Source organism: Crocodylus siamensis, chromosome 4 (genome assembly GCF_052110815.1).
Source record: "Crocodylus siamensis isolate JL-2025a chromosome 4, ASM5211081v1, whole genome shotgun sequence".
In the NCBI taxonomy this organism is placed as follows: domain Eukaryota; kingdom Metazoa; phylum Chordata; order Crocodylia; family Crocodylidae; genus Crocodylus; species Crocodylus siamensis.
In genome coordinates this window covers 200553969-200569032 of record NC_143398.1, presented here as the reverse complement: position 1 = coordinate 200569032, position 15064 = coordinate 200553969, and the positions used below count along the sequence as shown (strand labels likewise).

Genomic DNA, 15064 nt, shown 5'->3' with positions numbered 1-15064 from the left:
TCCTAAGATCTTTAAATAAAAGAGTGCCTAGCAAGCTCAGGAAAAACACAAAAATCATTTTGCTTTTCATTCCAACCCAAAGTGAGTCCCCATGCTTTTTAGTTAGGACAATAATAACAATATTATATAGTATCTTCTCATTCAAGTTTTACAGAGACGTTTAAAGATTCTCAAATCCATCCTGAAGAAGTGGCTGCTCCTCCTCAGTCATGTGTCGTGACAATAAAATTGCTGAGAAATTAGCTAGCTAGCTAGTAATACTTAGATTTATGAGAGACCCCATATTAGTACAAGAGAGAGACAACTAGTATCCTGGAATCTTACTATTCATCCTGTCATGCAGAAAAGTAGTTTTTGTCTATATGAAATCAATATGGTTCAAATGGATTAACTATAGCTATTCAAAGATTTTTTATTTATAATAATAAAAAGGAAACTTCAGTTATGTTGCAACATTTTTACCTAATTCTGATAGACAGTAAAGCTGGTTAATTTTTTTAACATTTGAATTGAGGAGGGGAAAAAGGAAATCATAATTTCTTTCGCTTTTTATTGACTGATTGCAGAATAATTCTAGGACACGAAATGTCTTAATATAAATGTGTAATTTTGAGGCTGTGTTCTTAAGACAGAACAGGACACAGGTCCTGTATAGGATTTATGGCCTAAACACCAGACTACAATTTATGATGGGTACACATCTCTGCTCTGTGACCACAAAAGTTTTCTATTTTTGTGAGGTGTTTAAAAATCTACTGCAGTACAAACACAGGCAAGAGAGAATAGGTTTTGTTTTACTGAGCTGTCTGCATCTGGAAATCTTGTGGGTCTTAATCCCATCTGTCAGCGAGGCTGACAGTCCATGTTGGTAATACCCACTACAAGAAGGTGGTTGTGGGGCTCAAAGAAAGGGAGCTGGAAATCATATAACTTATTGCAATCAAGAAAATGAAGCCAGAAGCAGGAAGCCCATTGAAGATTATGTGGAAAAAGCTGGGGACTATCTTAGTATGCAAGTTGAGAAGTGGCTGGAGAGGTAGGTCAGCAAAATTGATAGCTGAATAAGGAGGAAGGATTAAAACGGTTTAGTGGATTTAACCAGATTATAGACCATTAACTTCTGATTTTTGTTGGTTGCCATGATCACTAACCTAATAAAGGCAGTCCAAAAGGCACCTTTGCTTTGCAGCTTACATATGTAAGGCAAGATAGTCAGTGGTGCAGAGACTAAGAAGTTAAGGGTGGTTTTCCACTCCTCCAGAATTTTCCCAATAAATTGAAAGGCTTCTGTTCTTTTAATTCCGCCCTCCCCCTCCCCCCAGTTGATGAAATTTAACCAAAGCTGCCCTTAGAATGAGCTTTTCTTGGCCTTGGCTGCATGGCACTACCATGAGAGATTACAGATATCATCCAAGGGCGGGAATGTTCTAGCCATGATGGTCCAGGAAATGTATACGGCAAGGATTTTTTGTACGGGTGTTTTTTGGACCAACTGTATAGCTGAGAGAGAAGTTTGACAAGCTGTTGGCCATGAAGTGCCCTTCTTCAGGTTTTAGAAAGAAGCACATACAAGCTAAACTAAAAAACAAAAACGTGTTTAACTCTATGTAAATGAAGGCAATCTTTGCCTTCATTACCTTTGACCCATGCCTTTTGCTATGGGATGATTTTAACAGGGCCCTTATTCTTCAACAACCACATCAAACAGAAATCAGTTACATTATACAGTGTATGCACCAAGTCCCTTTCTCCTTGCTTCCAAATCACCTACCAACACTTCTAATAGGAGTGCAGTATGAACTCACAAAACAACAGATTTCAGTTACCGCAAATGAATGATGAAGCTTTTACATTGCATTGCTGTCTTCTATGTGGAAATGGCAGTGAGAATATGCCTTGCTTTACATGACTGTACATGACTGTAGTTGTAGATCAGGGGTGCCCAGCTGCCAGCCCACAGACTGAATCCGGCCCCCAGAGTCATGCCATCCAGGCCATGGCCCATGGTGACGTCACTTTACTGCTGTCAAATTTCTGGACCTGTGGGGAGCTCCACAGGCCGGACAGTGTGGTCTTGCACACTGCATCAGGCTTGAGAGCCCAATCTCAGCACATGGAGCTGAACGGAGGTGGCACAGGAGCATGTGGGATATACCAGCATGTGGGACCTGATCCTGGCATGGGGAGGGGGACTAATCCCCCCAACTGGCCATGAGGCCTAAAGGTCAAGCACCACTGATGTAGACTATTTCTTAAAAAGGAAAGGAACAGACATCTCAGTACTAATCCCTAAGGCCATGTCTACCTTAGCACATTTTCCTTAAAATTTCCCGTTGTTGTTACTATTACTGAGGCCAGACTGGGAATTTTATGAAAAAATTAGTAGGCACATACCCTCTTATGTATTTCAGGATACAGACAAATTGCCTGTACCTAAAATGGCTTCTGTTATCAGCTTTTGGGGTCCCTGCAAATACTTGCACATGTGAGTCACCCTTGGCGCATCTACACAAGATGCTTTACTTGAGATTAGAACAAATTACTGTGCAATAAGCGTTACCATCTACACATGCTGGGTCAGAGAGAATGTCGCCCTACTCTGGCAGCACGGAGCTCCCAGTTGTGTGATCATGGAGCAGGGCTGGCAGATTCTTATTGTGATCATGGAATGGAGGCTGGGAGCTCTGTGCTGTTGGGGCAGGAAGACATTGGACGTTACCCTTGCCCAGGCTCCAGTGGCAGAGCATGCCCCAGCAGCAGGCAGCTCCTGGGGACAGAGAGCAATCTCCCAGGCTCCATCAGAAGACAGGTGTCTCCTGGACCTGTGCTCCCTGCCAGCTCCTGGGCTAGCACCTAGGGGGAGCATAGAACTTGCCCTGGCTGGTGCAGAGGGCTGGCAGGCGCAGGAGCAGACTGTTGCCGTGAGCAGCAAATCTGTTCTCACTTTCCCACATGTGTAGACATCTGCCCAAGGTGGGTTTACTCTACAGTAAATTATTCTAAACCCACCCCAGAGCACCTGCATGTGTAGATGTACCCTCTATGTACTTAAGAAGATCTACAATCCTGAAAAGAACAACTCATGCATAAGTGTTTGTGGAATTGGCACTTAAGTGTGCAATATTTCCTTCTCTTGGAAGTTACAGTAATATAACCTGGGCACATCTTCATGAGATGCTAAGTCACCATAGCGATAAGCTACAGTGATATAGCTTGTCACTATGGTAATGCAGCATTGGTGGGCAATGGTGACTAGTGACTCCTGAGTCTGGGCGGGGAGCACAATTTGTGGCCGGGCCTGGCAGTGGGCCAAAAGCCCCATATCCACTCCTATACATCTGTGCCATGGCTTAGTGGCCCCCTCATACACCGCCGGCCCACATGGCAAGAAAACTGCCCCGTCCTGAGTGGTGCCAAGTCAGGGGCCAATCTCGGGGGGGCACATGCCCCCCCATGTCCCCGCTAATAGTCGCCTGTGTCAGTGGGCACTAACTGTGATCCCACCACTACTGCACAGTAGCAACAAGTACTAAAGCAAGTACTAAATGACTTCAGTAGATGTGTAGATGTACATGAGTAGATGTGTCCCCTGTGCCCTAGCCAGCCAGGGAGTGGCATGTGGAGATGGGGGAGCAGGCAGCCCTGCCTGCTCTCCTGTCTCTGTGTGCTGTGGAGCCGCTGCGCTGAGGCACCCTGCACTCCAGCCAGCCACTCCCCAGCTGTGCTGCAGAGCTCCTGTACTGAGGCATACCGCACCCCAGCCATGTATGGAGCAGCTGGCCTGGGGAGCAGTGTGCCTTGAGACAGGGCAGCAGGCAGCTCCACTGTGTCCATGTGCCTCAGTGCAGGGGCACTGCAGTGCAGCTCCTACGCTGAGGCACGCAGAGACAGGGTAGTATCCAGCCCAGGGCTGCCTGCTCCTCCATCTTGAGGCACGCTGAGCCGCAGCCAGCTAGGGAGCGCTTCCTCGTCTGTGCGTTTGTCCTGGTGCACATCATTGTGGGGTGCTTTGTTCCACTTTTTTCTTCAGGTTTTTTCTGCTGCCAGGAAATCCTGGTAGCAAATTTTGCCCCAGTACTGAAAATTAGCAGCACTGCACGCAGTTTAACATGCAACATGTGCCGTTTGTGGCACCGCAAAGAGGTTTGCAGTGCCACAAACTGTACATGCCTGAAGGTCTGGATCTGGTCATCAAGTTCATCTGCATACCATTCTAATTTTGTTTGTGCTGCCCATTGAGGCGTATCTAAGGATGTATGTAAAATTATAGCAGCATATAAGGGGTATAATAACCCAATTTTATATTACTACAGCTTTGTGCTCAGAGTATTGAATTAATTTAAATAAGTTGTCTATTGTCTTCAATGTGTCCAGCTGTTTATGTTGTCAAATAGAAGAGTAGTACTTAAAATCTGTTTTCTTTCTGGGCTGAATGGTCTTAAAAACTTTATTTAGCGAGATATCTGAAAATGTTTGAGAGAGGATGTCTGATTCTTCTCAGTTCTCTGTACCACATTTAGGCTGGGCCTTTATCAGTCCCAGTTCAGTCAAAGTAGTTGAGGCAAACAAGATATATTATTAATACTACACTCTGGATCAAAGATTTTGTAAAGCAGGTGATTCATTATTTTTGTTGTGTGGCTCTCCTGTGTGTCATTTGCCCTACAAAAGGGAATATCTAGCAGGGTTCTAAATAATGCATCACAGTCATTAAATATTGATCTGGCTTATACCATTCACAGCTGCACAATTAGGTTAGCATTTTAAAAATAGGTTCTTATATATTACACATCAACAGAGAAGTGTTTACATATTCTCTTTGGAAAATACATTACTTAAAATGTAAGATGTTATATTTTTGTGAGAGTAGTTTTTATTTGATTGTAAAAACCAATCACAACACTTGTTTAATCCTGACTCAGAATCCAGTGCCTCTTACTATAAGTATCCATTCCTGGGACACAGCCCTACATTCTGTAGTTATGCCGGATGGCTTTCTAAATCTGGCTAGTGCTAGAACTAGGACAATGACTATGTTTCAGGACTGAAGAGCCCTACATCTCAGTGAGAAGGAGCCAGACAGTACACTGCTACAGAAAATAACCAACCCGAGGCTAAACAGAATTTGGTAAACTGAAGCTTCTTCATTTAATAATGGTATATTTTTAGTCAAACACTAATAATAACAGAAATTAGAAAAGTCTACCTTGTTTCAAGTCAAAAGAAGGATGGGGTGGGGGGGATGGGCAAGAGAGATTAAATCTTCATTCTAATTTAGAAATCGGGTAACAATAAATTAAAGAAAAGGAATTAATGTAGGGCTTGATTTACTAAATATATTACTCCAGTTTTATACTGACATAACTCGCCTTGATTGTAATGAAGTTACACTTATGTGAAGCAAGAGAAGCAAGGTAGTAAATCAAGTCCAGGACCTTCATAAAACCAAGTCAAATGATTCTCAACATACAAGAGGACACTTCCATCCATAGGAAATTCATTCAAAATTTTTAAAGAAATGTGCTTGCCCTTAGTTGCACTTCTCTTTTGTCTCTACTACCCATGAATATTCTTATGATTGCATTTTACTAATAAGAATTTTATGTACAATGGATTTAAAGCTTGTAGAAAGCCAATTTAATATGACCTATCCACCACCACTCTCTGGGTGCGGCCCTCTAGCCAGCTGGCGACACATTTGACTGTGTAGGTGTCAACACCCATAGTCCCCCAGTTTCTTAATGAGAACGGGGCGAGAGACAGTGTCAAAGGCCTTCTGAAAGTCCAGAAAGACTATGTCCACTGCTACCCCTGCATCTAAGGATTTGGTGACCTAGTCGTAGAAAACCACCAGGTTGGTCTGACAGGACCTGCCTTTAAGGAACCCGTGTTGGTTGCCCCTAAGCATAATCTCCCCTGCTGGCCCCTCTTGGACATGTGCCAGAATAATTCTCTCAAAAAGCTTACTCAGGATTGAGGTAAGACTAACTGGCCTATAGTTTCCTGGGTCTTCCTTCCTCCCCTTTTTGAAGATGAGAACCATACTGGCCCTCTTCCAGTCCTCTGGCACCACACCAGAGCACCACAAGTGCTCATAAAGCTGTGTCAGGGGTCCTGCAGTGACCTCAGCTAATTCCCTCAGCACTCTGCTGATTTGAATACATCCAGTCCCTCCAGAAGTTTTCTAACTAGTTCCTCGCTAACCCTTGGCCTAGGTGCACCTCCCCTGGGGTTTAAGGGGGGCCCAGAAGAGGGGTGGCTGTTCCGGTCCCTGCTCAGGAAGATGGAGGCAAAGAAGTCGTTAAATAGGTCAGCTTTGTTGTCTGGTGTGACGACCAAATTTCCTAGTGTGTCTTGCAGAGGCCCCACGTTACCTGGAAAGTTCTTTTTGCCCCCTATGTATTTAAAAAAGGACTTCCTGTTGTCCTTGATATGGGAAGCTAGTCCCAGTTCCATCTCCGCCTTAGCCTTCCTGACTACCCCCTTCATCCTCGAGCAACCGCAGTATAGTCCTCCCTGGTGATGGCCCCTCCCTTCCATTGGGTGTGCACCTCCCTTTTATCTAGGAGACATTCCCGGATGCTTTTGGTGAGCCATGGGGGTTTTTGCACCGTCCTGCCCCCTTTGATCCATGTTGGAATTACTTCCCTTTGGGCTTGGAGGATTGTCTCCTTAAGGAGCGACCACTCTTCTTAGACACCTGGTTCCCCTCCCCTCCGGGACCTCAGTGCTTCCCCAACTATTCTCCTTAGCTCATTGAAGTCTGCCCTCCTGAGATCTAGGGCTGCTGCCTTGCTGCAGGCCTTTGCCACCTTGCGCTGGATGATGAATTCCAGCAGGCGATGATCACTGTCACCCAGGTGGTCAAGCACCCGCAGCCCCTCACCAGGTCATCGCCAGTGGCCAGCACCAGGTCCAACAAGGCTGTGCACCTTGGTGGGGCTGTGCACCTCCTGGGTTAGATGGAGGTCCTGGATTTGGGCTAGGAACCTATGTGAACGGTCAGACCTGGTTGACTACTCTTCTCAGCAGATGTCTGGAAAGTTCAGGTCACCCATGATGACCACATCCTTTGACCTAAATGCACAGGTCTTAGTTGCCAGGGTTAAAGTTAATTTGAGTTGAGATTTCATCCATAACCCAAAGAAGCCTTGCTTACCAGCTCATTAAATTTACTGTAACATAACCAAGAATAATATACAAAAGTCTGAGGAAAAATAAGCCTCAAGAATACTCACTAATTTTTTTCATTCTATAAAAGTTAATGCAACTAAAAATTAATGTAAAAATGTCCTGGTGATAAATAAGGAAGAAAAATACATTCTATCTATCTTAGAAGAAACTGAAATACAAAATATAAAGGTTAAGATATGATCCTTCACCAACCCTTCCCTTCCCCAGCATACATGACAGTGTTAAATCCACACCTGCCTCAGGGTAAGTGCCTCTTCCCTCTCACTCCATCACAGGACACATGGGCATCAAACCCCAACTCTCTTAACCAATCTTCCCTTCAGCTTCTTCTGTGCATTGCATATGAATGACGACAATACTAATCTTCTCCACAGCCTGCTCTACAACTTGAACAGCAGTCCAAAAGACAGAATTCTCAAGGCATCAGGACAATTGCTGATAAGTATGATTTGAGTCTGTCCCGGGGAGCAATCGAGGAGAAAATCCCAGGGAGTTTGGGGGGAACGCGGGGAGCAGGAATGGGGCGGAGAAAGAAGAGAAAGAAAAGAGAAGCAAACAGAAAGGTTCTTACCTTTAGATAGAACTGCGATGAAACTGGAAGTGGCGGCGGGACCCGAGTGGCTCGTTAGCTGCATTTTTATAAAGTTGTGGCCAGCTGATGGCAGCAGTTGCAGGAGCCGGTTGGGGGAGTTAAAAGGAGCTGCATGCCAGGAGGAAAGGAGGAGACCAGCAGAAGTGCCGGTGGGGGAAGCACTCTCGGAGTCCCCTTGGAGTGGAGGACTGCGGGGGTTTGCAGCCTGCAGCCCCGATGGAGAGAGTGAGACCTTGCAGGAGAAGGTCGCTGCTAGCAATGAGGCAGGAGGTGAGAAGGCAGAGCCAAGGTGTGGATGCAGAAGAGGGCTGGAGAGCATTGACACCTGGAGGTGCCCACAAAAGAGCAGAAGAGGTGGCAGAAGCCAGCTCACCAGATCAGGTGGGATTGCAGAGGGCTCAGACAGCCCCAAGGAGTAGCTGTGGGGGAGATGCACTGCGGGGATCCACCAAGAATACAGTAGGCTGACCCCAGACCAAGTCTAGGCTGGTCAAGGGCCTTAGAGGCTGCAGCCGGTGGCAAAAGGGCAGGCAGCAGGAATAGGCATAAAAAAGGGCAAAGGGCAGCCTTTGGTCACTGAAGTTTTTCTGCCAGTGATATACTTTGTGTTTTCCTTTTTGTTACCCACTGTTGGAGGGGTTGTGAGGTATAGAGCCCTGTAGCAGCGCACTAAGGTGCCTGCTACTGAAAAACAGTAGTATGGGCTTGGCTGCTGGTTGCTAGGGGCAACCAGAAGGAGCTCAGGGCTGACACCTGGTGGGTCAGCTGACTGGAAGGGGCAGGACTGACCGCCATAAAACAGAGACAGGACGCTGTGGGTGCTCTCTCTCTCTCTCTCCCTCCCTATCCTGACCGGCAGCTGGGTCAAAGGGGCACGGTTAGGCTGAGGAAAAGAGTTTGACCCTGAAAGGAAAGAAAGGAGAAAGGCCTGGAGGTATAAGTCATTACTTACAGGTGCGAGATAGTGTGGGTTAGAGAACGTTTGTTTAGAGTTACGCTTTAGCCAAGAGGCTTATGTTTGAGTTACAGCTGATTGGCTTGGGTTATTATGTTGGTTGTTTGTGTTTACTGTTCACCGGAGGACCGGGTGAGGCTGCAGGGGTTGGAGGAGGCCTCATAGGAGCTCCGCAGTAGCATGGGGGGTTCCTGGCACCGGAGAGGGCGCAGAGTCTGGGGGCCAGGCACGGCTATGGCCACCTGAGCCTTGATTGTGAGGAGCCCCAGTGGGGCGCAAGACCCAAGAAGGAGGGTCTGGAGTGGGGCCAGGCATGGCTACGGCCACATGAGCCTTGATTGTGGCAAGGCCCCAGTGCGGGCAGGGGATTGCGAGGCAAGGCCCCAGTGTGGGTGGGAGCATGGAGAAGGGCCGCAGTGTGGACAGCAACTGCGGGAGAAGTTAGGGGGTGTCCGTGGGGCACGGGGTGGTGAGGAACCCTAGAGGCAAGAGGGGGCAGCGAGAAGCCTCAGAGGCAAGCCAGGGGGGTCCACAAGGGCGCCAAGAGAAGAGAATTGACTAGACAACGTCCGGTACATCTGCGAGGCTTGGGGTGTGGTATCAGGGTGGTAGGAGCCACAAGTAGCCCCTACGGCTGGAGTGCACCAGGGCAACTAGACAGAGCATTAGCCAAGATACACCAGGGCACCGTGTCAAAGTAGATAGAAAAGGCAGCCTCCCCTAAACACTTAAGACATCAAAGACATGGCAGGCGAGACGGTGAGGATGCGTTGACACTGACTTGAGACAGTAGGGGCACTTAGGGGAGTTCACGGCACCCCTAGGTCATGTCCTGTCACAAGCCCAGACAGGGTTCAGCCCGGGCAAGGGCAGCTGTTAGGAGGAAGGGGGAGAAGGGGGAAGCCTTTAGCCGGACTCCAATAGCCTACTAAGAAAAGGGCGCCAAACCCCAACTATCAGAGGGACGTGGCCAAAGACCGTCAACATTCATCAAGGTGGGGTGTAAGGGCGAGGTAGAGGGGAGGTGGAGCCTCGCAGAAGATTGTCGTCCCTGCACGAGAAGCACCAATAGTCAAACCCCACCACTGGGATAAGATCAAAGTCATGGTGGGCAAGATTGGGGAGAGACGATTCGGGTCCGCGACATCAACTCACTGGGATCACAGGGACAGACAGGTGGACAACCCCAAACATCCGGGGACGCATAGCGCAGGTACAGGCGAGTACAGAGTCCTTTCATGCAGATAAGGACAGAATAATTCTAAAGTGCTCTGTTCACAGAGTTCTTGACAAAAAAAACTATACCGTAATGCACATACAGTTAATGGCTTTACCCCAACCTTTGCTCTACATGGCATTCTTTACATTTTTGCTGTTTATACTGAGAAAAATGTAAAGTTGGAACAGAATGTGTCTTGTTTTTATTTGGACACAGGACATTCCACATTTCGCATTATTTCACTTCAAGCCTGTTGACATTACATTCATCTCTCAAATAGAACAGTTTATATAAACTCTTAGCCAGGGCCTAAAAAAAAAAAGAGATAAAAATAGGGGTACAGTTGCATCAAGCAGACATTTGATCACTCCCTCTTTTCTGTTTCCAAAATGCGAGACAAATGAGTATGTATTGGACCCCTAAATTTCTTTCGTAGGACCTGCTCTTAGTACAGTAAAGGCTACGTATCACAAAGCCCTGGGTTTCACTCTGCCTTGATTATACACTTCCTTACCTCAATTCATTGCATACATTTCTTAGGGTACTCTTTAAGAGGTAGCCAGGTGGCTGCTGACTCTATAGATAGACAGAGGGAGAGGGAACTGATGGCTGGACCCTGAAACCTTTCTGTTAGGTTACCACTGATGTAACTCTTTACATTTTGTAGGAATTGTCCATAACTTGCAGCTTGATATTTAATGTGTTTCTAGAAGCCCACACACAAGATAGTCTTTGCTTCTCTCAAAATGAATGTTCACTGAAAGAAGGTGCTAAAAGACCTGATTATATTTTCTAATACAGGGCTGCCAAATGGCACTCTATGCCCTATATCTGGCTTGCGAGGGATTAACGCAAGGCTCATGGGCTCCCCTCTTGTTCCTGCTGCAGAGGCCAGCATCTCTGGGGCACGACTGCATGGTCGGAGGGAGTCCAGTCAGCTCACTGCACAGTAGAGGGTGGTCTTTCACTGTTTGTGTGGGAGCCAAAGTGAGGGTTTGCCTGCACAGTGGCAGCAGTGGAAGACTCAGACGGCAGTGGCAGGAAAGGACAGTGGCTGGGCGGGGGGGCTTGGCCACACGGTGGTGGCAGCAGGATGGCTTGTGGCCCCTGAAGCATGCAGATCATTCCTTGCGCAACACAGGGCTTGCAACCAATGCAGTATGTTTGGCCCCTGAAGTTGTACAACCCCCCTTTTAAGATATTCTAACCTATGGCTAATATAAAAGTAAAAGCCATTGTTTTTCTCAGCTTATCTAGATTCATTTTTGCTTTATAGCTGCTTTGCAAAATAAACCAAAACTTAAATCCTTACCTTAAATTTGTCAACTTCTGCCTTTGAACACGTTGCATGGTAAGATAGTACCTGACCCAGAACAAAATGAAAAGAATACATTTTTCTTAGGGAACAAGTAGAAATTATAGGGCTCCTTGATGCTGTCTAATAAATGGCTTTAAAAACACAATTAGGTGTTATATAAGTAATATAATATTCCATGTGTTTCTGTTTCCCTGAAGTCCTGCAAATTTAAAAAGAACACAAAACAAAAATGAAAATGGATTTTATATAGTGCCTCCTATTAAGCTACTGAGTTTCTTATGTGCTTTCCAAAGATGCAGCACTGCCACCAAGTTAGTTTTTCCAGTCAACAGTTTTCATATTCTTCAGTGTGACGTTCTGGAGATAGAAATTGTAGGCAAGTATAGAAAGGAAGGGTCACACTTTAGACACATTGTATAAATACTTGTATGCAAACCTGAAGTAAAAGATATGCCTGAAGCAAGGATAAGAGACAAGCAACAGGCCAGAGACTGCAGAAAGTTTGCCCTGCACCAGAACCAAAAGTTCCACTGTGAATGGGATGGGTATCTTTGGAGCACATTTAGTAGACAGTAGAACTATTTACATTACCAGAGAGAAAGTTTTTTCCTAACCTCACAACCGGTAGCTGATTTATGACATTTTTTTATATATATATCTCCCTTACTCCAAAATGGTTTTTCTCCTATTTAACCACCTGGGTGTTCTCTTCATGCATATAAATCTCTGATTTTTTTTAAAAATCACACTATCCTTTGCACCTGAAAAATCTTGTGGACATGAGTTCCAAACACAGTTATGATTTATCAGTAATGCAACTGATTTGGAACTTATTAGTTAGTCAATTAGTCAGTTAGTATTTCTGAGTTTTAAACATCAATCAATATCCCCAGAAAGGGTAAACCCACGTTATCTGTTTTACCACATTTATTATTTTCTATATTTATGTCTCCCTCTAACCAATACCATTCTTTCTGCCTTATTATTATTCCTATTTAAGAAGCAAGGGATTTTTTGGCAATAGCTTTTATTGGACCAACTGTACAGTCAAGAGATATCGGAGACAAGCTATTTTGGCACAGTGCCATTCTTTAGGTCTGTGCCTATTTAAGTCTCTCCACATATTTTATTTAAGTATTTTTATTTATCTACTAATTTCCATTGCGATCTTCAAATCTCATCTGTTTTTACCTTCTTTCAGAAAAAAATGACCAGAACCCTACACAGAATTCCAGGCAAGGGCACAGCATAAATTCAAAAAAATGTCATTTTGGTATTTTTAAGATTAAAAAAAAATCTCATTAATTAATATTCTATTGATTTTTGTACCATGTGTATATTTTGAACAGAGCTGTTAATTTAACTGTTCACAGTGTTGCCTCAGTTTCCCCCTAATTTTAATCAAATACAGCTGCAAAAACAATTAATTCACATTTTTCCTGCTGATGTGTATTAGGTTTCAGTTGTCAGTACTACATTTCTTCTGTCATTGTGCCGCTCATTTATACTTGTTAGGTCCCTCCATTTTCTCACAACTGTCTGGTTTTTATTATTCTGAATCTTTTTTTTAATCATTTCCAAATATTATCTCCTCACACTTTATTCATGTTCCTCAAGAATTATATTACATTATAATAATTACTAAACACCACTTACCCAGTATAGGACCCTAAGGTTAATCTTTTGCCATATTGAAAGTTCATTATTTATTCCCATATATGGCATGGCAGGAGACACAACTGTTGGGACTAGGGATCAGATCCTGTCATGCCATTTAATGAATGTGAGCCAGGGGCTTTAGGTACTGCTAAAAGTGTTCTATATAAGAAGTAGTGCCTGTATTTTTGGATGTGAATCTCCTTAGAGTTTATATCAAAATGCCTTACCTCATCTGATATCCAAGTCATTTTGTAGGTCTACCTAGATGAGTAAACTGCATTGTTCTGATTTAAGGAAAGGATGCTTCAACAGTAAATTATGATTGCCATTCACTTTCCCATTACTGACATCTATACCATAAGACAAGTAGTCCCTGTATATCTTCCAAGAAAGTAGTTGTATTTTAATTCTATTGATTAAATAATGGATTTTCATATCCTATCTAAACTTTATTTATTTTGCACCTGGCTGCACACTGTATTTGTCATACATAGCTTGTTTCTCTTCTCATGGAAAAGAATTCAATCCAAGATGCAATTCCATATTAATCAGCCAACTGTATTGCCAATTGCATTGCAAACACCAATTAACTATTCTGACTGCAAATACAGAAGAGGATTTGCACTTTCTTTAAGGTATATACAGTATAAACATAAATGCCAATTATGCATTATGTAAATACAAATGCTGAAATGAGTATGCTTAAATTTAAGAAGCCAAATACTGCCATTGCTTTCAAAAGGATTTAAAAGTTAAGCCTATGTTTCAGTGTTTTGCTGAACAGAGACCACAGGGGCAAAGAAATATCTCCAGGTTTGCATACAAATTCCAAGCACTCTGTGTATGTTTGTTTTCTGATACTGACTTTTACTTCTGTATTCAGACAAACTTCTGCTGTTCTTACTGAGGAATCGCATACCTGTAGATGTTGTAATGTTGCATAAAATTAGTGGAGTTACATTTTCAAAAGATGGGTACATTATTCAAATTATTCAAATCATGTTATTAATCATATGTGAAATTCAGGATATTCTTGGAAATTATGTTTCCTTTGACCAAAACTTCTTCAAATTATACTATTATAAGTAGAATGTGCAAGTGCCTATTCAAAAATTTAGTATTAAATGATCACAGACTTCAGAAAGACAGGATACCAGATAGATATTAAGTATTAAACTACAGTTTAAGCAATGGTTTCTCATGATTGTATAAAACCAGACTGTAAAGTGTAACAGAATTACAGATTACATGAAATACAAGAAAAATATAATCTTCAGATACATTTGGGGTATTTTTAAATATGACACATAATAAAAACAATAAACTAAGCCAAAACCTACTCAATGATTTATACTACTTTCTTTTACTAATACATTTCTCATATTTTTTAATAAAACAGTAAGCCTGGGAATTTAAAAAAAAACTTGTTTTGCAGTATAGTCATTAATAGCCTTTTCAACCAGCCATCTTTTTTCAAAACAGCATGTTTTGAATCATGATGATAACTTTAATGAAACTCTCAGGCCTAAAAACTGAGCACCGCTTTAAAGATGCAGGGTTAAGGTTCCTGAATACGACATCATTTACAAAATACAAAGTCTCTGTAAAAGCCTCTGATTTATAAGACTATATATTTAAAATATATTCAATGGATAATGACAAAAAATCATTGTTCCCCAGTGAAAAACAAGACTCATTTCATGGCTGTAATAGCAATGGTTCCACATTTCAAGATGAAGTATACATCATAATTATGCAATATTCTAAGTGTTTTAAAACTGACTGAAAGAGTTTACAGTTCTTTTGAATGTCAGAGAGACTCTAGGCTACCTAAAATTTCATTCATATCCCAGTCCACTTCAGGTGGAGCAAGCTAAGTTTATAAGACAATTTCTAAAGCTCTCTTCTAATTGGGAAAAACATCTCTGAGCAGTCTTTGGTAAACATTTTATGCAATTCCTCTTTCTAGTTATAGAATTTAAAAGAGAATAGTCTTTCAATGTTGTTGAACCATTATAGAGAATTAAGTGGGAATTTATCAGCTTCATTCACAATATATTTTTTAAATTGTGTGTCTCTTTTCACTATCCTGGTCTTTGACATCATTTTAGGGTGGGGGGTTCATTT

At 43.2% G+C, this 15064-nt stretch overlaps 1 protein-coding gene across 1 annotated transcript in view; it reads right to left on the bottom strand.

Annotated features, from left to right (window-relative positions):
* Nucleotides 1-15064, bottom strand: part of PDE11A (phosphodiesterase 11A) — a 262869-nt gene that overhangs the window by 91070 nt on the left and 156735 nt on the right. The window contains exon 10 of the mRNA XM_090045374.1: nt 11273-11323. Within this exon, the coding sequence (XP_089901500.1) occupies nt 11273-11323 (51 nt within the window). The remainder of the gene's footprint in view (nt 1-11272; nt 11324-15064) is intronic.